The 23982-nt window shown below is 36.2% G+C and overlaps 2 protein-coding genes across 4 annotated transcripts in view; one reads left to right on the top strand and one right to left on the bottom strand.

Moving 5' to 3' along the window:
* Positions 1-785: 785 nt before the first annotated feature.
* Positions 786-22349, bottom strand: c4h1orf141 (chromosome 4 C1orf141 homolog). 3 transcript variants are annotated; one of them, XM_018093573.2, is made up of 9 exons: positions 22261-22349; positions 19970-20051; positions 19678-19817; positions 17914-17978; positions 13730-13818; positions 11629-11770; positions 6693-6789; positions 5559-5757; positions 786-2140 (listed from the first exon to the last, which is right to left on the bottom strand). In XM_018093573.2, exons 2-9 carry the CDS (start codon positions 20042-20044, stop codon positions 1019-1021), a joined length of 1929 nt encoding a protein of 642 aa, XP_017949062.1. In that variant the 5' UTR covers positions 20045-20051; positions 22261-22349; the 3' UTR covers positions 786-1018. The 3 variants fall into 3 exon arrangements, with proteins under 3 accessions (XP_017949062.1, XP_031756741.1, XP_017949061.1); XM_031900881.1 differs by having other exon boundaries at positions 22222-22312; XM_018093572.2 differs by having other exon boundaries at positions 22230-22308.
* LOC100498117 (interleukin-12 receptor subunit beta-2) overlaps positions 22339-23982 on the top strand; it is a 47774-nt gene continuing 46130 nt past the window's right edge. The window contains exon 1 of the mRNA XM_031900879.1: positions 22339-22414. The gene's annotated coding sequence lies outside the window, so the exon portion shown is untranslated. The remainder of the gene's footprint in view (positions 22415-23982) is intronic.

Here is a 23982-nt window from a genome sequence, read left to right as displayed (position 1 = left end):
GTTGCTCAGTGTGTAGAGTGATGATTTACAAAACACTAAGGGGCCGATTCACTAAAGGTCGATAAAACGATTGCTATTTATAGCATGCGTTAAAAATTTCTTATTTTTTGCGACTTAAAGCTCGATTCACTAAAAGGACACTTGTCATAATTAAGAAGCGATGTTCTTTGCGTTATTTAACTTGCGATGAGCGATTTTCTTGCGTTATTTTCTGCCGCATGCATTATTTCCCCCGCGCGCTATATATTTCGCCGCGTGCGTTATTAGCGCACGATATTACGCACGTAACCATTACTTTCTGAAAACTACTTTTCTGAAAATTACCATTTCCCTGAAAACTGGAGGATGCATCACTCTAGGACGATCGTAAACTTAAAAAAAATCCGACTGCAAAGTCCATGTTGTGTTGCCAAACGCTCACAAACCGTTCTTTAAGTACCACCTACCCCAAGTAGGTGTTAATATTCGCACAGATTAATGCAATATTTTATGCTTCATATGTGTTTGTGAATCATGCGTTAGTACTATTTCTATTCGCTAATTAACGCAATGCGTTAGAAATAACACTTTGCGATTACGCGTTTTTTTGCGCATGTGATATGCGGATTAACGCATGCAAAATAACTTTGATGAATCGGTACTTATTTATCGCATGCTTTTTAACGCAAAAAAGCATGTGATAAGCGTTATCGACCTTTAGTGAATCGGCCCGTATGACTAACCATTATTTCCACTTCATATACACAGCATACAACTTTTACATTCAAAAGTCTGCACAGTTCATATGGATGTCTGTACATATTTATTCAAAACACATTTAATATTTTGAAATGTTTTTCAATGAAAATGTATTCTATTTTATTTGCTTTACACCGCACATGGCTTTTTATTAATTTACCGTGATAAAATGCACCACGTGCAGAAAATCTTTTATCTCAGACAAGATTCGAAAATAAAGGCCCTCAAAAACACCTCTGGCTTAATGTTGCTTGTAGTGAAGAAGCAGTAGAAAATGTACCTAACCAATAGCATCTGTCTGTGCTGTTGGAATGCTAATAACGGGAGAAGCATTGGGGTAGACTGTGCTAGAAGTAAAGATCTCAGCAGGCCCCTTTTCAGTAGGGCCACCATCTTTTGATGGATGCTCTGCACCTTTTGTGTTAGTAAAATCTTCAGCATTATTCAAAGGGGGACTTTCATTTTTCTTTATTTCCATTTCAACAGAAAGTATTTTAGCTGATCTCTTCATTTCAGAGTCTGGCTGTTTAAAGTATGTATCTGATGGCACAGCAAAAGGTCTTAATTTTTTGCTTTCAAACATTACAGGCCTTGCTGTGAGAGACTTTAGAGAGCTAACATGTGCCATCTTTCCCCCCAAATCAGGTCTATCAGTGTACTTATGCATAGCTTCTGAAAAAGCAACACAGTGAGCATAATTGCTTGGTGAAGAACTGGGATGACTTTGTGGAGATGTTAATGGTTTAGAGATTGCTATATAGGACCATTTATGCATTTCTCCAACACTTTTGGGTCTCTGAGTCAATGAAAATGATCCTGGCTTTGAACCAATTGCAGTCAATGGTTTTGAAGCAGGCTGCAGTCTTACATTTGAAGATGGCTTTTTATTCACACCTTTTCTAGGATTCACACCGTTAATGACCGGACCAACTTCATTTGGATTTTCCTTTACGTCAGTAGTAATGGTTTTTAATGTTGGTCTCATTGCCACTTTCGAATCTTCAGTGTATGTTTCAATGTCCTGCTTTATCATCTGTAAAAGTCCTGGTTTATCATCTGCAAACTCAAAATTAGTTTTTGATCCGTCATTAGCTAAAAATATAATATTTAGTTTTATATCTGCCAAACTTAATTCTTCAGCTCTTTTCAGTTCTTTTCTTCTTTTCTTTAGTGTTGTGCTCTGTAAGACATTTGGTTTGTTTTCCAATAATTTCTTTGTGTAGTCGAGACTGTTTCTTAAAACGGAATGCACATCTTTAAGATCACACTGGTTATGCTCTTTGTTTGAGTAGCTTGATAAGTAGCTTCTGTCTCCTTGAAAATCCGTGTGCAGGTAAGGCCATTTACTACGGAAAGTACTTCCTTGACTGTTATAAATAACAGGATGTGTTTCACTTGCATTCTACAAAAGAAAGAATGTAATATTCTTTTAACTAATCAAGAGTATTATATGCAAAAAATATACACATAAACCATTTTCCATCGGTTGCACGAAAGATTGTTCCAACCCTCCACTGATGTTCAGGGCTGAATAGTCAGATATGGAGGTAGAAACAATAGGATTTCTACCTCCTTCAGCTGATTCAGCCCTGAACATAGATTTTGCTCAGGTACCTTCAATGGCGCCCAATCAAAATCTTTTAAAGGAACAGTAACACCAAAAAATGAAAGAGCTTTAAAGTAATAAAAATATAATGCACTGTTGCCCTGCCCTGGTAAAACTGGTATGTTTGCTACAGTAACACTACTATAATTTGTATAAATAAGCTGCTGTGTAGCCACGGGGGCAGCCATTCAAGCTGGAAAAAGGAGAAAAGGCACAGGTTACATAGCAGATAACAGATAAGTTCTGTAGAATACAATTGTGTTTTATCTGTTATCTGCTATGTGTCTGTGCCTTTTCTCTTTTGAATGGCTGCCTCCATGGCTACATAGCAGCTTATTTATATAAATTATAGTAGACTTTTTGAAGTAAACACACAACTTTTACCAGTGCAGGGCAGCAGCACATTATATTTTAGTTACTTTTATACACTTTCATTTTTTGGTGTTACTGTTCCTTTAACCCGTCTGATCGGCGAGTTGTCCGATATCTCGCCGTGTTGCCATACAAGCACCGAATATCACGATTTTATCGGTGTGTGTATGGCCAGCTTAAGAAAGTATATTTACGTAAGTGCCAATGAGTATGCTAAATAACATCAGCTGTGAAAAAAGACTAGAGAGAGTTTTTCATTCTTTTCTAAAGGAAGGTACAACATTTTCCTAGATCACTCTGGTTGGGAAAAATACTTTAGCCATAGCTTTTCCCCAGGACAAGCTGGTTTCAGAAAATTGCCCAAAAATATGTCTTTGCAGTCAAGAATCAAGGCCTATACTTAAAGAGTAAATACAGTATAAATTAATTGTCACAGTTAGTCTCCATCTTAGATTTTGTTAGGCATACCTCCCAACTGTCCCGATTTTCACAGCTCAGCCTGCAGTCTCTCATTTCCCTGCACTGAATGCTAAAAACGATACAATGTTTCTCATATGTAATTAAAAAAGTAGCTTTTGGCAGAGAGCCCAGAAAAGTTAACAAGCTACACCTGCACTTAGATACAGTTGTAACTAATAAACTAAACAGGTCTCTTGGGGAAACTGAGACTTGCAGCTTAAGGGAAATTTCACCTTTTTTTTGGCAAAACTGTAATAACACACATAACAAGACCCCAAAACCCCCAGAAATGTGTTCAAACTTTAAATAACCTGCCAAAATTTGTATAATGGGAGTGAAATTTAGGGGGTGTGGTTGCAAATATGGACGTGGTCAAAAAAAATTTGTTGTGCTACGCTCGCCATTTCTTTTTGTTCCTCTTTGCATTTTTCAAATGTTGGGAGGTATGGTTAGTGTCAGTGACACTCACATGCTCTGAGCAGCTGTTGAGGTCATCACAAATTATCAAGCAGTAAATAAGGTTGGCCTGTCATACAAGCTAATGGCACAGGGTTATGCTGCTATTTGCACTGGTTTCAGAGCTGCCATGTACAAATAATCTGAATTAATTACTAATCAGCTACTGACAGTGACATTTATATCCTATATATACAGTATATTGTGAGTCAGTCCCTAGCCTTAGGTAAGTGACAGCAGCACAGAGCATGTGCAGTGAATCATCAGAAAAGACAATAGGGAGCTACTGAGGGCATCTTCGGGGGCACAGATCTACCCCGCTGTTGTTGCATTGGGATGGTAGTAGTTCTGTAAAACTTAGTATGGGATTATTTTATGACTACTGGAAAACTTGAGGAAACGTAGCTTTCCATACATGCCACACAAAACAATATTATTAATTTGAAAATAAAGTACAAAAAAGAAATCCACAAAATTTAAATTCTAAGGGACACAGAGCCTTCTGATAATTGATACTTAGCAGCACCAATGAAACTGCTAACGCTCATATCACAAATGTTTGGAAATGTATCAAATGACAGTTTTATCCCATATGTTTGCAAAGATTTAAATAAAATAAACTGTTGATCACACCACGAATCCAGTCAAAATAGACATACAAATATAACTACAACACAAATTATCTTTAAGGGGAACTATCACAAAAATGTAAAAAGCAGAAAAGAAGAATTTTCTTACATATGTTACTAATGCTTTGCACCAGTTTAATATATAAGACATTTACAGTTCCCAATTTTCCCTAAGCAATCTCCTACCTTTCTATTAGCAGCTTGCTAGATTTCTTTGTCACTGACTTTTAGATTTGACAGACTTAAGGAGCCAAAAGTGAAAAGAGTTTATTCCATGTTCCGGGGCCTGCTTCTCTGTGGCACACCCAGTGCTACACAAGACCAAATGCTCTGTGTGTGTGTGTAAATGTGCACACTCTGCTCTTGTCCTACCAACTACTCTCTCATCATACAAGGCATTCAGCCAGTTCCACCATCAGAAATCATGGGGTGCCTTACTATTTAAGGTGACCATACACATGAAGATCTCTTACCGATATGCCCATCACATCTTGTGGGTGATATCGGATTATCAGACTGATCTAATCACTTAGCCCTTAATCACATTGACGGGATACAGGTCCGCGCTACTTGTCCGCGCAGGATTTTTAAACCTGCCCAACTGACATCTGTCCAATTTTCAGCCAGATATCATTTGGGTAGGCCCGTGAGGGAACCATAAACAGGCCGATAAACTGCCAACTCAGACCATCATCCCGTAGAAAGCAGAGTCCTCTTACTGGGGCTTAACGGACAAGTCAACCAAAAATGTAAGTTTTTGCCTAATAAAAGACAACAAAATTCTAAGCAACTTTGAAATATACATTCATTACAAATTTGTAAAGGTTTTTGAGTTATTTGTATATATAATCGCCATCAAAAGCAGTGTTTGCCTGTTCTTTTCTATTCCCCGCCCTGGAGGCTCAGACTGTTGAACAATGTAAAACAACGCAGCAGACTGACAGACCTGTCTTGCTGGGGGATTGCAACATTGTTTAAAAAGTAATAACCATAGCATTTAAATTAAGCAAATGCTGCTTTTTAATAGCAATTACATTTACAAATACCTCTTAAACCACTATGAATTTCTAATAAATACATATTGGAAAGTTGCTTAGAATTATCTTTTCTTTTTTTTAGGCAAAAATTATTTTTGGGGTTGACATGCCCTTTAATAGCACACTCCCAGTGCCCTCAGGGTGGTGGGCTATTATTTCAAATTAAGCAACAGTTTGCATAATTATGCAAGGTCTTACAGTACTAGATATCTTTAAAGTTAGTCTGTTTTATAAATGTTGCAAATTGCAGGAAAATGTTACCTGAACTTGTTTTTCTTCATTCCTTTGCCCAACAGTTATTATTTTAACATTCTGTTTCTTCATTGCATCCTCTAGGCTCAAAGGTACAGTTTCTTTTTCTTTCATTGTAAGTGTGTTTGAATTTGTGATAGTTTGAGTGTTCTGAATATTATCTTGTTCTGATTCCAAAATATTGTTTCTTTTGATAATAAGATGTCTCCTAAAAATGACAAACACCAGTACTATAATTGTGGCGTTGATTTAAATCTTGATTTAATCTTATATAACATAATAGAATGACTGTGAATCCAACATTCTGTACAGATAAAAAAATGATATATGTTTCATGCACTAGTATATACAGAGTACATTTTTGTATGGGTACAAGACTATTATTTTCTATGGAGGTGCACAAAAAGGTGGATGCAGGTCTGTGAACACACATAAAGCTCAATCATGCTGTCATTAGGTGACCTTCTCTATCTTACCTTTATGGATGGGGCCATAGTTTTCCTCCCCTCAGCCCCACTGTTACCCACCTGTGAAGACCTATGATACCTCTTCAGCAATATCTGCTGTAAAAAGCCCCCTTAGGGCCGTGACACATGGGGAGATCATACCTGACAATATTTCATAATTAAAAATGTTAATAATTTACACCATGCTCCTAACATACCCATTTATACACTAACCCCCACCAAAGCTTCTAACCTGTCCCAACTAAATAGGGACAGCCGGAAAGTAAGTTTAAGCCCACACTGAAAGAACCAACACCATAAGAGACAGGTTGGAGGGTGGCTTTGGGTACAAGAATGTTTGAGGTACTCATTGGTAGCCATCAAAATCACTGCAGATAGTAATTCTGTACAACAATAGCACGCTTCTCTTGGTTTTTTTTTTCCTGGTGTTATAGGGGCATATGGGCAAGAACAATTTGTGTGCAATGCTTAATAATAAAGGTGCCATAGTCATAAGGTATATTGCCAGGAAAGGTGCTGCCTTTTGCAGGTGTGTGCTGTGATAACAAGGCAGTCTTGACTCATGACAGAAAAGGTTCCAGCTACACTAGAAAATGTAACACCCTGTCTAATGCAATTTTTTTTCAGTTTCATAACAATTATTGCAAATTTACTGGCAAAGACGATTACAGATTACCTGGCATTTTTAAATTCTGAGTTTAGTTGTTTGGCTTTATCTCCCCTTTTCTTATCATGTTTTTGTGTTTTATTTTGTACTAGGAGGTCAGAATTTTCTGTGAAAATAAACAAAAATCAAAAGATTGTTATCAAACACAGGGAAAAAATACTGGACACATTTACTCATATGTATGTGTGTATGATTAATAGAGAACTATGCAGAGTCAACTTTTGGCAAATGGTTTCAAGACAGGTAAGCATCTTATCCAAGTACAGCATACAAGGCATATATGTTTTAATATGATTTAAAGCCAGGACATAATAAAGTGAATATCAGTAAAGTGCCACCGGAGCTGAGGCAAGGTTTTCAGATTGTATCCTGTCAAAAATGCCCTGGAAGTTTGTTTTGACCTTTCTCTGGGGACCAAAGAGAAAAAAATTTCACACATAACTAATCTTTTATGCGAAGTGAGGCAAAACACATCTACACAACCTCAAACAGAACCCACAAGGACAAATATGCAAATCTGAATCTGTTCGCACAGTACATGTCAGTGCCATAGCTGTAAGATAATTGGTGAATGCAATGCCGAGCACCAGAAATAGGACTGATCCAACCAAAATCGTCACTATGTATTGGGCCAAAAAGTGGGGAAACAGTAGCATAGTTACTTTTTAATCAACCTAAAAAATGTATAATTTACAGAACTTTGATGTTCTGAAATGTCATATGCTCCTATAGCTGCTACATAACCATAAAGCCATATGCACCCATTAAAACATAGGCTTTCCAACCAATGGGTGGGGGGGAGTCATTTTTTTTTTTTTATTATTCCTGGATGATTGCCTGGTGCATGCTACAGCACTTATACACACAGAGTACATTTTGTGGTTACTGCTTATTTCCTGGTTTCATCACTGTGGGAAATTATGATGCATTGTCAGAAAGAGAAAAGATTCTAAAAAGATTGGAGAGAAAATGTTAACATTTACAAAAAATTCACAGGAACTGTTTTTTCAGATGATAAATATTTTTTTAGTGTTTCTGGTTTAGAAACACTTGCAATAAAGATACGCATAGTAAAGCTTGTTCTTTTACATACACTACTAAACCTTGCTCTTTGGGTTCAACCAGTCACTTGTACCTTAGTTTGGGGTGCCTGCAAATGCGCAGAACAGGCAAACCTTCCATTTATAAAAGTGTGCATCTAAAAGACCTTACATTATCACATTCAAGATGTACAACTAAAACATTGTGTAGAGGTAATTGCAGTAAAATTCCAATATAATTATTCATATACAAGAATAGGGTTTATCTAAAACCTACATAAAAAGTACAGTGGCCATCTTGTATTATAAGTAAGGAATATTCTTGGAAAAACTAGTTAATTTTAAATATTATGTTACACACACACACACACACAAAAGAATGGAATCCATTATCTGAAATTTTTACTACTTGGGGTTTTCCACATAAGTGTGTTTTCATTTTGTAGCGTACCGTGCCTTATTACTATTAAACCTATTTAAACGTTAAAAGTGAATCTTTGAATATTTGCTTAACTAAAACGCAGGTGTTTGTGGGAGTTTGGAAACTCCAAGGAATGTGCAGTACTTCCCATGTTGCAGTGGTGATCTTCAGCAGCCTGATTAAACATTAAAAATATTCAACATAATTATTTTACCACCTTTATGGCTTTATGCTAGCTTAATTGAAATCAAGTACTGGTACTTTCTTATTATTACATAGAAAAAGCAAATCAGTCAAATATAAAGATGTGTTTGGTTACATATTGCCCTATGAGATATGGCATTTCCAATTTTAGAGTTTTCTATTGTTTCTAGATAATAGCTCCCATATCTGTATTACATTGAATAATATGCAAGTAGCACAGAATAAAAGTAGGTAGGTATACAACCCATCAATATCTTACTGCTGATTGGTTGCCATGGATTATAACCTTCTTTCAAACTATATGATCTTTATTAAGAATCATATTCAATATACCCTTTCAAGAAAGTGACTCATAAAGCATATTTAACATGAAATGCAATATGTGTACAAGGCAGGAGGGGTTCTTTCCAGAAGATTTTATAATCAAACAGGATAAAATTACATTTCTTTAAAAAAAAATTGTATTAGCCTCGCATTTTTCTAGCCTTGGGGTAACAAATAAGATATTTATTTACTAATGGGAACGATTTACAATGGTTAAAGAAAAACTTGTTCTAAAGGATTTTGGACTAAGCAATGTTTAAACAACTAAAAGGTAGGTTATTCAATGATATGGTAGCAAAGTTAGAAAAGGAACAATATGGGTAAACATGGCTAGCATGATGTGGTGGGAAGTGATGAAAGTAAATGGAGTAGAGCAAATGGTATCTATTTACCAGTGTAATGAGTCAATTCATTTGTAAAATTCAAATATAACAAAGTAAAGTCTTCTAATCTCAAGGGATGCTCTTGTGTACCATAGAAAGGTCTAATAAGAATAAGACACAGTATATTTATGCAAAGTGTTGATATTCTCACTCAATGCCAACCTTTGCAGCTTTTCTTCATAAATGAGACATTTCATACCTTTTACCAACGTAGTTGCTGTTCTCTGGACTTTTTCTATTTCACTAATATCTCTTTTAAGCACTAGGAACCAAATCAACACTGCAAATTCTAGAAATAACCATTGCTCATAAATGGGAAGAACTTTTCTCCTCCTGTGAATAAATATTTTTTTATATCTTATTTAATTAGGGGATGTACCTGTTGACTTATTTCCTTAGACGAGCTTAATAAAACACCATTATCAAGAACAATACTCTTTAGCCTTTAGTTTAGAAAGCAAGCATTTATGTGGCACTGTTAAAAGCCTTGAAAAGATCTAGGTAAATCTAAGGCACTTACATTATAAAAAGCAAGTTATTTTTTTTTTTTTTGTCCTTCAGAAAACCATTTTGATTTGCACAGCTCTTTCTTCATAGTAAATGGTCTCTATAATCTTGAATGTGTACAACCTTTTGAATATGGGAATTACATCAAGATTAGAAAGAATGGCCTTGCTGAGGCTGTGCCCCTAGAACTGTTGCAAAAGGTTACTGAGACCCACAGCTAAATCATTACCCCCCCCCCATAAACTATGGGAATAAGATATTTTTTATTAAGCTGTGTATCAGTTAGTGCTGCACTGAGCCTCCTATTCCGCTATGCTGCTCAGCAATCACAGGGTTTGCTTTCTCTCTAGTTATTCAGCCATACACAGCATCTTAGTTCAGATTAATCATGCTTATATTTTGATTTGTTTGGTTCAATGTAATGTAAGTGTTTTACACAGTTACTCTATTGTAATACTTAATCAGTTAGCACATTTGGCTATTTGTTGTCCCCTGTAACAATTTATAATAAAATGATTTCCATTTTTAATGGATCCAGTCTCAATCCACATCCTTTAACTATTGAAAAACTTTTAAAAAATATAGGTATTGGACTTTGTAAGTGACACTATCAGTTACTTGTTTTCTATTTTTAACTGCTGCTTTACAATGCTTGTTGTAAAATATATAGGTTCCAAATGATCTCTGTTCTTGCTATATTAATCCTTCTTCCTACTTCCTTCCTGGCATTTGTGTATCACGTACATCAATTTTTTATGCTTGGATAATTTGCATTGCTAACTGTAATGTTTTAAAGGAGCAGTGTACCCCCATTTAGAACATGAATTCAAAATGTTTTAACCACAAAAAAAAATCATGGTTTTGTTATTTTTTGGGCTTAACAGGCCAAACAGGGAAATTAAAGCTACTCCATATTTGGGTCTTGCAAGGTAGATAATTAGTTTAAATGAAAACCAACTCCACTACTAACCTGGATCAATACACATTCAAGAATAAGCTAGTGTTAAGTTGGAAAATAAAAATATAAATTAAAAACCTTATTCCCCAGCCGTATATTATAAAAACATGAATTTATTGAGGTATACCTAAAATATCTACAACCAATAAAAACATGTCTGGAGGTAATTTCTGTTCAATAACAATTTGTGTTTACCACCTAACACAATGGATGCACGTAACTTATTGCATACGAATGTCCAGCATATATTAAAAATATCAAAATAATATTGCTCAATACAGAAGTACACGTGGTATTAAGAGTATTTTTCAGATCCATCTACAGAGCAATGTGCAACTATAGGTCCTACTATATTGCTGTTAAGTGTTCCAGTTTCAATAATCAATATGTATTGGGGCATTAATAAATTAATGGATTCATGTGCAGGTACCCTCGAGTGTAAACCACAATATGGAGCTTCTTTGTGCAAGAAGCACCAAAGTGAATAAAATCCAAAACATAGAAAACCACTGTAGTGTGTAGTCACCAGTTAAATGTACAAAGCTTGCCAACCTCATCGGAGCTCCATTTGATATGATATTTTTATATATGCTGGACTTTTGCATGCATTAAGTCACATGCATCATTTGCAACAAATTGTTATTGAATAGAGGAAGGGACCCCTTTACCTCCAGACATGTTTTTATGGGTTGTGGATATTTTAGGTATGCCTCAATAAATGTAGGTTTTTATTATATTTCAAGACGGTTAATCGTAGTGGCTTGTTAAACAGGGTTGTTATTATATTTTTACTTATGTAGAAAATTAATTTACCAGTCCACAGATAATCCTCTAGCATAATGGAATTCTGCTTATCTGTGCACTAAAAATCCAATTATTTACCTCGCAAGGACCAAACAATGGGTAGCTTCTGTTTTCCTGTTTGCCCTGTTTAGGTATATTCATACTGTACATTATTGTGCCTAGGAGATTTATTTTGCTAATAGTAAATGAGATCCAGAATCTAAAAAAAAAAAATAATTGCAATAATAAAATAAACATTTTTCTACAGTAAAAAGAGTAATTGCTTTAATTTCTAAAAATACCACTTCATGTACCAATAACTAACCAGGGGCAGCTGAATGTTCTTTTGCAGCTCTGAAAGACCTACAAGAATGATGCTGAAATATGTCTTTCAACCCAATGTTATTTATCACTGATAAACTATTTTCCTGCTGACATGAGCTAGCAAGGACTGGAAAGCACTCAGCCTGTAAAACAAAACAAAGAAGGAAAATGGCATTTGTATCATTTTAAATATAATTTAATTTAGTAGATATTTGTCCAAACAAAATAATTTAAACAAAGCATCAGAAAAGGAGAGAAGAGGATAAACAGGATTTTCTAACCAGCCAGCTCAGACAGGACTTCAGTTTGCCCCATAAACGGCCCATAAGATACTGTCATGGTCTGGAGAAGCTAGTCAGCAGCAAAAGTCTTCTGGTGTATGGCATACATACCAAGATACTTGGGTGGCTTTCTCTATTCACTGATTTGTAACTTTATACACACAGGGATGGAGGTAAACAAACAGGAAGGCCATGCGATTAATAGTTTGTGTAAGCTGTATACTATGTTGGTACTATGTAAAAAAAATATTGCGCTTTTAACATCTGATAAATTATAAAATTTGAATCCAGGTATCCAAGGTATGGGAAGGTAAAGCTGATGGTATTGTTTCATGAATGTGTTAAGTCCGTGCTCAGTTACAGAGATTTCTCTGTGGTGTCATCACCAGGGTGTGCCAGATGTACTTCCTTCCAGAAACTATCTTTTAGTGCAAAGGGAGATATACAAAAACATCCCGTATAAATAGAAAATCCACCTCACCCACTTGCCTCCAAATAATATTTTACACATGTTTTAATAGCACTGTTTTCATTAGAGGTTAGATTTATATTTATACATATGTTAAATATTCTATTCTTCTGATAAGGCTCAGGTAAGCTTTGGTATCAATTGCTTTATTTAGGCTACTGCTTGATGGGGCTGATCTGTGATCTTCACAGGCCAAGAATTAGTCAGTCTGCTGCCCTCTGCTCCTTTCTGTGTCTGCTCTCATAGGCACTGCATCAGCCTGGGTGCAGACGCGCAGAGTATGCATTTTTGTGCCAAAATCTGCTCTGTAAATGTCTGCATTGAGATTGATACTGTGTTTTTAATGGCAGACATAGGAGATAGAGGAGGGCATCAGATTGGCTGATTCTCATATGATTTTTGGACCGTGTGGACTCTAAATTATCGTCCTGATCATTTTCGTACTTTGGCAATCAGTTGTTTAGTCAATTGGCCACATTAGAAAATTTAGATCGGCTAATGAAAAAATCTACGCATGTATTGTGTATCAGACAATATCCTTGGGGGACCTACAATGGAAATTGTTTTCATATGATTGGTGTCTGCCAATTATTTCATGTTCAGAACATCCTCCAATTTCTATTTTAAGGGCTTTATCCTACAATTTCAGTCTGAATCTTAATTTCAGATCGTTGCATTTAAATGTAAGAACGACATCCGAGCATTCGTCAGTAAAAGACTAAAGTCCCTTCTGTAAAGCAAGGCTGCTGCATTTTAGAAGGTAACTAGGAACATTTGAATGTAAAAATCTATGCATCATATAACATGCCCTTAAAGAACATACCAACCCAAAAAATAATTTTTAGCCTAATAAAAGAAAACATAATTCCAAGCAACTTTCCAATGTGGATTTATTGAAAATTTTTAGTGTTTTAAAAGTTATTTGTATATGTAATTACTATTGAAAGCAGCATTTGCTGAACTCCTGGTTGAAACTTTTTAAACAATGTTGCAAATGCCAGTCTTCTCCAGCAAGACAGGTCGGATTGTGTTACATTGTTTCAAATGCCAGAGCCACCAGGGCAGAGAATAGAAAAGGACAGACAAACACTACTTCTAATAGCAGTAATATATACAAATAAGTAAAAACAAATTGCAAATTTGCAATGAATGTATGTTGCAAAGTTGCTTAGCATTATTTTTCCTTTTATTAGGCAAAAAATTATATTTTGGGTTGAATTTTCCTTTAACGGAAGTTCCTTTACTAGACCGGCATGCATTGTTCAGCTTGAAATGCTGTGTACTTTTGATAAAGAGGCAAAATAATTTACTAAAAGGGAAAGGTGAAAAATAGAAATATAAAATACGCCTACCTCTGATTTCCATGTAGGCCTCCTGTTTCTGGATTTATGCTCTAACTTTTTAATTTTCTTAGTATTTCTCTCTGCTTGCTGTATATTTTCTTAAACAAAAAGTAGTAAATAGTAAATAGACTATGCAACTATTCAGTAAATAATAATAAATGGTACTTCATATCTATATGGCATCATCAAAACATTATAATAGCAATGATAAGACAAGGCATAAGATGTGAATAACAGCCATTTAGGGTTACAGATGAATAGAATTGACTGATAATTGTTGCCAATCTTCCCAGTTCAACTAACCAGTATTTGACACTTTAATGTAATACTGACAAATCTGCATCTTTGCTTCTCAGGCTAAAAATGAAACACTGCTGCATGCTCACTACAAAACTTACTAGCTTAGTGCATCACTTTCTAGTGCAGCATTAAATCTTTACAATAAAGTTAAAATGTACAACTTTTAAGATGATTTAACCCTTTCACTGCCAGCCGTTTTGGACCAAAGTGGAACTTCTACTGCCAGACAGTTTTTGAACATTTTGCACTGTTTCACTTTAGGGGCCTTTCCTCGGGGGGACTTTTAGTTTACCCAGGAAAACAATATATTGTTTTTTTCAGGACAAACTAAGCTTTCAAAATATGGTAGAATTTTGGTGTAATTACAATTCTGTAACAAGATATAGGCTTCTAAATGTCTAAAATTTTTTAAAAAAATCATATTTTTCATAATATAAACACACATACCAGAAACAAAAATTATTTTATGCACAAAAATACAACTGATTTGGAAAGTCCCAAGTCTCCTGAACATGCCAATACCAAATATATATAGTTTTATGGAGATTTCTCACTTGTATAGGTTAAAAACTCCCACCAGTACACTACCAAATTTCCAAAGCACTGCTTCACAAAGCTGCATACTTTAGATTTCAAGGCCAAAACTTCCACTAACAGAAGGTTTATCCAAGAAAATTAGACATTTCTGGAAAGAACAGATTCTGGGAAATACCGAATAGGCACAACTGTCTGTCTACTCCAAACTATCAAGTCACAATGCTTTCATAAAATTATAGGTTTTTATCAAAATTTGTGAAGTTTTTAAAAAATCGCTTCAAAGCTTCCAGTCTATAGTATCTTATCTCCTACAGGTCATAAAACCAAATAAAACACCCTAAATATGAATGCCAGGGGTCCACTGAACAGTTTGATGCCCAATATGTATAGGTTTTCCTAAGTATGTGGCATGTAGGGGCCCCAATGTGAACATACCCCCATATGATCGATCATTTCTGTCATTTCAGCTCCTGCAAAATCAACACATTTACATAATTATATGTGGGATAAAGCTAGTAAAAAGTATGCTCACCCCAGAAAGTTATATATTTTTGGAAAGTACACATTCCCCTGAATCTAAAATGGGTACCCATGTCTTTCTACTCCAAAGTACCAAGCCGCAAAGCTTTCCTAAAGTTAGCAATTTTGATGACATTTCCAAAAATCCGCTCAAAGCTTCCACTTTGCAGCATCTTATCTCCCACATAGCATTAGGTACCAAGATAAAACATCCTGAATTTGAACGCCAGGGGTCCACTGAACAGTTTGATGCCCAATATGTATAGGTTTACCTAAATATGTGGCATGTAGGGGCCCCAATGGGAACATACCCCGATATGATGTGTAATTTCAAAAAATCAACACATTTACATCCTTTATGTGGGATAATGCTACAAAAAAGTACGCTCACACCAGAAAGCCATATATTTTTGGAAAGTACACTTTCCACCGAATCTAAAATGGGTACCCATTTCTTTCTACTCCAAAGTACCAAGCCGCAAAGCTTTCCTAAGTTTGCCGATTTTTATGATATTTCAGAAAATCACCTAAAAATGTTGAAGTTTGACGCATTTATCTCACACAATTTATTGCGTACAAAGGCAAGTCACCCCAAATAGGAACACCTAAGGTCTACTGAACAGTTTGATGCCCAATATGCATAGATATACCAAAGCGTATTATGTGCTGTAACACCCCCAAACTATACAGAAAAATCCAGAAAACCATATATTTTTGGAAAGTACACATTCTGACAAATCCAACATCGGTAAAGAGTCCTTTCTACACCAAAGTACCAATCTGCAAAGCTTTCCTAAAGTTAGTGGTTTTTATGACATTTCAGAAAATCGCCTAAAAATTTTGAAGTTTGCCACATTTATCTCACACAATTTCTTGCGTAAAAAGGCAAGTCACCCCAAATAGGAACACCTAAGGTCTACTGAACAGTTTGATGCCCAATATGCATAGATATACCAAAGTCTGTGGTATGTACTGACCCCAAAATTAAAATAGCGCATATGGATTTCTCGTCTGCCAACTCAGCTTTTGCACACAGAGCCCCCTGACAGCGTATTATGTGCAGTAACACCCCCAAACTATACAGAGACCCCCAGAAAACCATATATTTTTGTAAACTACACATTCTGATGAATTCAAAATAGGTAAAGTTTTTTTTTGTACACTAAAGTTACACCTGGCAAAGCTATGCTAAAACAATCAGGAAAACTTATACAGGGATAAAAATGCAATAAAACCACAAAAATTGTGCAAATCAGCGAAACAACAAAATAAGTCACATGACAGTGTAATTAGTGGTCAGAATATCTGATCCAATAGTCACGCTGTCAAAATAAACAGTTTTTAAGGAAAATAAACTAAAAACAAGCAGTAAAATGGAAAAAAAATAATACAAAAAAAAAGTTTGTGTATACACGTGTGTACATATGTAAAAGGAGTGTGACAGTATGTAAGTGTGTATATAAGTGTATATGTGTATATTAGTGTGCAAAATGAAAAAAAACAAAAAAAGTGTTAAATTGTGTGCTGTATGTAGGTATAAATGTGTGTAAGTGTGTAAATACAACAAATAAAAACACACTTACATGTCCAGACGATCCAGATCGCATGGCTGGCCGTCCTGCTGCAGTCCCGGTGAGTGGGCGGCACTTGGGGGAGAAACAGGAACCAGGAAGTGGGAGCAGTTGGGGGGGCCCTGCGACGCAATCATGACAGCCCCCCTGGCTCGTTGCCCAGGGGGCTGTCATCACTAAAAACTCGCACGACGTACGGAGCACGTCGTTGGCAGATAAAGCCTTTTCCTGCAACGATGTACGCCGTACGTCGTTGGCAGGGAAAGGGTTAAAGGTATTTCATATTTTAAAGGTATTTCATGCTAGCAGGATGTAGTTACATATTTCTGATAACAGCCTGTGTAGCCTCTGGATTTCCAGCTAATGTTGAACAACAGCCCTTAGAAAAAAAACTTTTCAGTAAACTCCTAACTAAGTATTTCTAAAACAAATGTATTTTTTGTTATCTTTTCCTCATATTTTTACCAAGATATAAGAAATACCTTAGGGCCATGACAGACGGGGAGATTAGTCCCCACGCAACAAGTCTCCCTTGTTGCGGGCGACTAATGTCCCCGAAATCCCATCCCACCAGCGAGAATTTAAATCTGCGGTGGGTTGGCATACGCAGCGCCGAAATCTCCTCTCAAGGCAACTTCAGCGATTTCGCCAAATCGCTGTGCCGCATATGCCATCCCACCAGCGATTTACATTTTTGCTGGTGGGATGGCATTTCGGGGAGATTAGTCGCCCACAACAAGGGAGATTTGTCACGGCATGACTAATCTTCCCATCTGTCATGGCCATAATACATTTTTTTTACCAAGATTTTAAAAATTCTAATAAAAAGGTTTTAACTTTAGGCTGGGAGCTTGGGGAAGGAAGCAGTGATAAGCACATGGATGACGTGATCTCCTAGTACGGTAACCACACATAATCTTTTGTTATCTGTGCCTATGAAGAGAAAATGTAAATAGTTTATCCTTTCATCTCAGGAAACACTGCATTGTACCACTGCATAGCACCACTGTATTGCAACATAACACATGTTTAATTCTAAAATAAAAATGTGATGTAAACATTTATTTTTGCAGCAGCTGTCCTCCTTTACAATTATCCCAGATGATTTTCTCTTCTAACTCTCTAGATAATTTCTGTTAATGTAGACCCTGGTCTAATCAAAACACTCCACAATTTGGCTGGACACAACACTATCTAGTGTATACTATTTGCTCAGACAGACATATAGGCGTTTTTACAAAAATATTAATGGATGAGACAGTTTACCTTTCTGTCCACACTTGTGGTGTTCCGAGTTTTCTAAAGCAATAGACCAGTTCGCCTCAGGTTTTCTGGATGGAAGTAAAGATGTCAATACATTTGATGGATAAAATAAAATCGTGAATAAAAATTATGTTCAGTTTTGCACAAAAATGTAGTAGTAGATCACTATATTATAGGGGAAGCTTACCATACCATTTAACTTAATATTAAATAGATAATAATATTTTTAGTTTGTCATGATTTTTTGTTTTTTTATTTTTCATATTTTTTAAAAAATATGTCATTATTTACTCTGCATCTCTTCCATTTCGAATGCAGACTGCTCTCTGGTTGGTACTATTCACTGACTCCAGGAACCACCATATTTAAAGTGAGCATAGCACAAGAGCACAAACAGTGACCAAAAGACTGCCTTATTTTTAGCAAATCATTAGGAATACCAGGATATGAGCGAGAAAGAAGCTTCTATATAAACCATTTTAATTTAATACCCTAAAGTCTGATGTTTACCCACTAGATTTTGAAACAAAGTAGAAGTACCAGTCTATTAGCAGATCCCAACTAAAAACTGTGTGGTAGCTAGCACTTGACCAGCAACTAACCCTAGCTGTGTTTCAAAACCCATAGGTAAGCATTAGTTTATAGTTTATAGGTTACCTATAGGTAAGTTTTAATGTACATTTATGTTTTGAAGAGTAGTTTTTAGTGTCAGTATCACTTTAAAATTAAGAGAACCTATTTTATCCCTTCTAGAAAATTGCCATCTGAGGCAAGGTTCTCACTTTGTCACATGACTTAAACAGCTCTGGTTTTTCCTTGCAACTAGGCATTTTTTTGAATGTCAGCCTGAAAAGCATGAACAAAAAGGGCATAGTAATGAAGAGTTGCAATAAAAAAATGTAAATAAATAAAACAAAATAAATAAAAAATATGTTTTAGACCTCACAGTCAGTCTATACAGTTGACCTTTATCAGAGAACTCAGTGGAGTTTGTCTAGTATTTTAGCAAGAGCAGAAATGGAATATCCAAAGCCCATGTATCCCAAAACACTGTATTCTTCTCCTCCAAAACCTTAAGTATAAGCTATCTCCTTATCTGTTCTGCCAAGTTACCATCTTTGATATGAAGCACTTGACTTCTTCTTATGCAGACTATATATAAGATGCCCATCATGTTGACTCCTGACACCTCTGTGTATAAAGATAAGGAACCAAGCAGTATAAGGACAGATGCCCACAAAATGGCACCTACTTGCTTACTGCGAGTAATTCCAAACTTATGATGGTAATACACATTACAATAATGATCTTTCCAACCATTGGTTGCAGGAAAGATCTTCATCCACTCCATTAACGTTAAGAGCTGAATTGTCAGATATGCAGGTAGAAACAATAAAATTCTACCCCTATCTGACGATTCAGCATTAACATATTGCCAATGTTCAGGGGCCTTGAAAGGTGCCCAATCAAAATTTTCCACCCTGGGAGATCGTCAAGTCAACAGATATCCAAGGCTTTTGCCGATATCAGTTGTCTCGTCAACCCACCATGCATGCACCAAATATTGTACAAAACCTTGTTTGGTAATATCAGTGCATGTATGGGCACATTAAAGGAATTAAGATTTAAATAATTAATATAGTGTAAGTTTATTTTACTTGACAAACACAATAAAAAAGAATTTGGAATTATTTTTTAGAGTGACAGGTTCCTTTAAAGTTGCCTTTAACATATGAAATACCTGTACATATATAAACATATATTCACCTCACTGAGCCATGAGAATTATCTAAGTGTTTGCATCCTCCTGTTTTCTCATAAGTGGCTTTACAATATTCAAGGTCAAAATCATCCAGGAATGGAGTTTTCATGTACTTTAACATATGTATGTAGTCCAAAGATCGTTTCTAGGAAAAGGGCAAAGATAGACACAAGACACAGTTTTAATCTACAGTTGAATACTGTATAGATATAAACAAGTTTTTTTTTAACATACAGCACTAGTCAGTTTCTCATATTACAAACATACAGTATTTGTATATTTGAATTAAGAACAAACCTCTGCAAATTTTGCCAAAATTTCATGTGAATACTTGTCTAAAGCTTCCAGTTGCATTAGAATTCTTTGAGCCATCTGTTTCCTACAAAAACACAGAAAAATTAGACACTGTGTACTAACAATCTTGACAAATTATAAAGGTTCCAAAAAGGAGAATCACAATAAGGGCAGAACTACATAGGGTCAGTCATTATCAGATCCATATATCTACCTGCAAATATAAGGGGCACCAGCCTGAGGTACAAGGTAAGCGATTAAAGTCACTTGGGGATGCCTAACATTTTGGCACCCTCAAGTGACTTAAGGTCCCCATACACGGGCCGATAGTAGCTGCCGATATCGGTCGGCAGCTAATCAGCCCGTGTATGAGCACTCCCAACGGGCCTTCCCGACCGATATCTGGCCTGAAATCGGCCAGATCTCGATTGGGCAGGTTAGAAAATCTAGTCGGATCGGGGACCCCGGACCGACTTTGCCTATGCCCGTCATTATAATTCAATCGTCTGGCCCCAGGGCCAAACGATCAATTACCCTGGATTCTCCCGATATCGCCCACCCATAGGTGGGGGATATCGGGAGAAGATCCGTTCACTTGGCGGCATCGCGTATGGAGACCTTTAGGCTTTCCTTCTCCTTTAAAATTACAATACACTTATATTTCAATACCTGGCAATACAACCATGGTAAATTTCCCTTCTCCCATCACTGTTCTTTAAGATAGCTGTAAAAGATTATAATTGTCACAAGGTCAGCATTTTTGACTGACCCAAAATATGATGCTTGAAAGCAATTTTGTATCTTATTATAAGAAACTGAGGCAACCCTAGGGGTGGAGGTAATTCTAAGCAACTCACATACTGATTAAAAAATGTATTTTAATAAAACAGTTGAAAGCAGTTTGTGCCTGTTCTTTTCTTACATTAAAAAATGATGTGTCCTCTAGCTAGCCAATACAATACTCTAATTGCCACAATAATTTGCACACTTCTTTTATTCTCCATTTTTGTTACCATTAGAAGCTATAACTGACAGGTTGAGAAGGGACAGTCAGGTTGGCAAAACAGTCAGGTTTAGGAACTTCAATTAACAGTTACTTACAAAACAGCCCAATTACTGAAAAATGAACAACATGACGTATATGTAACTTTTTTTTTTTTTAAAGATAAATTTTTTATTGGTTTTACAACATCACAAAACAAAAATACAAAACAGTGTATAATATATTGACATTAAGATTGAAATGGTGTCGAGTCGGGTTTAGGCCAATACAGTCAAGGGTGCTATTACTAGGCGTTGTAGTTATCACAGTGTAGGTGAGTGTGTTTAGTTCTGTCGGATCAGTCACATTTAGTGTGAAGGGGTAGGTTATGTGTCCAGATTGTCTTGATTATACCAATTTTCCCAGATCTTGTCAAACTTGTCATAAGCACCCCTTGTTTCATAGGTTAATTTGATAAGGGGGAGAGCTCCATCCACCAGCCTTAGTATATGTAACTTTTAATGTACATTTATATTTTGAAGAGTAGTTTTTAGTGTCAGTATCACTTTAAATCTACGAGAATCTATTTTATCCCTTCTGGACCTAATTTTATCACCTTGCCAAGCTCTGGTTTTTCCTTGCAACTAGGCATTTTTTTGAATGTCAGTCTGCATGAAAAGCATGAAAAAAGAAGGCCTAATAATGAACATTTGCAATAAAAAATTGTAAATAAATAAAACAATTTAGACCTCACATTTTTGTTAGGTGCCATCCAGAGAGCGCTTACACCAGTGTGTCTTACTACACTTTGCACTTTGATCCAGATTAAAATATGTGCTATGTGTTAGACTCTAACACAAATTCTCTGTTGAGCACAAGGCAGACCAGATATAGGTAGGCAATACCTACAGTGCTCTCCTGTACCTTTAACCAGATGGCACAACTTTCTCACATCTTTCTACTTCCAACCCTGCCCGCAAAGCGCATTTAGCTGCAGTTACATTTATAAATATCTTTACAATAACTGAAACTTTTAAGCTATTAATATTGGATAGTGTCTTAGAATTACATTTTTGATTTATGAAAATACTTGTTTCACAAATGTTGTTCTTTACGCATTTAAAATGCAGCACAACAATTCATTACTAAATCACTGCATGCAAAGCAAATTCAATACGGAGTAATTTGAAACCAAATTAGAATGTAGTTCTTAATACACTCAACCCTTACAAACTTTTAGCAAAACATAGAATAAGTTAAAACAAAACTTTACGCTTTTACCAGTGTTTTACAAAAATGGACCTAGAAGTACTTTTTATTCTCCCCGACTTTCCGCTGGGATTACGAAGGCCGTCTATTTTTCAACTACATCTGAACACCAACATTGAGCGAATCCATGCCTCCTCCAATATGGCGTCTCCCCACCGCATCTCTCCGGCTACCATGGAGACGCCCCATACGCTCAGGTAGGCATTATTCTTCGAAGGCTGGGCGCAGGCAATTTGGTGTTTTTATAAGTCCCCTGTAACTGCTAAACTTGGAAATAAAGGAAGCGGCGGTAAAAAATAAAGTCTGTAAAGTTCTACAATGTAATGAAAGTTGCATCAGCACAACGGGATAAGAGTAGGGTATGGGCGCAACAGGCGCGTTTTATCTAGGGTTTAAGAGCAGCCAATCTGCCTAAAGTAAATCTGCATTCACTCTCAACGTAGTTACACTTCTGCTATATCGGCTACACTTTAAATGAAGACGTACCAGCCTGTCTGCTTTTGAGGCAAAAACGTTTTACGTTGTGCGTACTTTCCCTCTGCTTTGTACTGCTGCACGCTCAGCCCTACTCGCTATGTTTTCATTGATGTCTTCCACCCCTTACACTCTTCTGTTTATTTTTGGTTTCCTATGCTCTTTCCATATCTTAGGAGTCCTTTTCTTTTTGTCTCTACATTGACATTGTTTCTTCCTCACAGAATTTAAACATTTGGCTTTCGATAAAAACTACATGATATCACTAGATACCATTTGAGCTGTCAGTGCAATTTCCCTGTTGTTTTAAGCTGATCACTTAGAGAACTGGAATCATTTCAATTCATGGACTTCCCCAGAGTCCATAATATCAATGGAGGTACACACAAACATCACAGGAATGTATAGTTCAATGCAGTATTTTTTTTGGGCTTTGTTTCACATAAGGGCACTCTCCAGGTGACGATAAAAATTGTCGACAATTTTGTCTATATTTGGCGACAATTCTGGCGACAATCTTTAGTAAACTTTGTGAGACAACTTACATAGCATGAATGTGATAATAGGAGATAATATATATGTGTGCCAAAAAAATTGTAATGGCAAAAATGCTTGCAGTCTAGTAAACCCTCTCTTGCGTTTTTTTCTGGCTCAAGTTATTACCAATGTCTAACGCACCTCAGTAAAAAGACACCTTTGTTAAGATTTTGTGGGTCGGATTTTATCTGATTTTGTCTTGCAACTGCACGCAATACCATTCAACACCACACAACAGCATGAGATCTTGTTGGCTCCTACAAAATCTGATCTCCAACAGTTGTAATGTTACATAGTTAGTGAGTCCATCAAGTTCAACCCATCCAAGTAAACCCAGCACACACAAATTGGATCAGATGGTGGCTTTTGTTCCTGCATCTACATCCAATAGTTAATGTATTTCAATGAGGAAAAAAAGTCTCTGGGACAGCATTAGATTTTATCTCATTGGATGAAGATGCAGGACATGACTACATTTGACATGTGGGATGCATTTTGTTGATCTGACACAATCCTACAAGATGTCCTGTGGAGTTAAGCCCTAAGGGATCATACTGATGAGCATTTTGTATGCGCTCCCCAGCAATGGCATTCTTCGAACGCAAGTGGAATGCAACATGCTGCATTTGTTCCTGCAAAAAAAAAAAAAAAAAAAACCCTGAGCAGCATGAGTACCATTTTTGGGTGCCAAACCATAGGTTAAGGATATAGACAGAGGGTGAAAAGTAATTAAGAATAGTATGATGGGCCAGGT

Source organism: Xenopus tropicalis, chromosome 4 (genome assembly GCF_000004195.4).
Source record: "Xenopus tropicalis strain Nigerian chromosome 4, UCB_Xtro_10.0, whole genome shotgun sequence".
NCBI lineage: Eukaryota > Metazoa > Chordata > Amphibia > Anura > Pipidae > Xenopus > Xenopus tropicalis.
This window is presented reverse-complemented; position numbering and strand designations above follow the sequence as displayed.

Excerpts from the sequence above, each read along its gene's own strand:
- c4h1orf141 (XM_018093573.2), bottom strand. The coding sequence starts at position 20,044 with ATGGCTCAAAGAATTCTAATGCAACTGGAAGCTTTAGACAAGTATTCA. Across the intron at positions 13,819-17,913 it reads CCACAAGTGTGGACAGAAAG|AAAATATACAGCAAGCAGAG; the intron begins GTAAACTGTCTC and ends TTTTTGTTTAAG. Across the intron at positions 2,141-5,558 it reads ATGAAGAAAAACAAGTTCAG|AATGCAAGTGAAACACATCC; the intron begins GTAACATTTTCC and ends TTTCTTTTGTAG.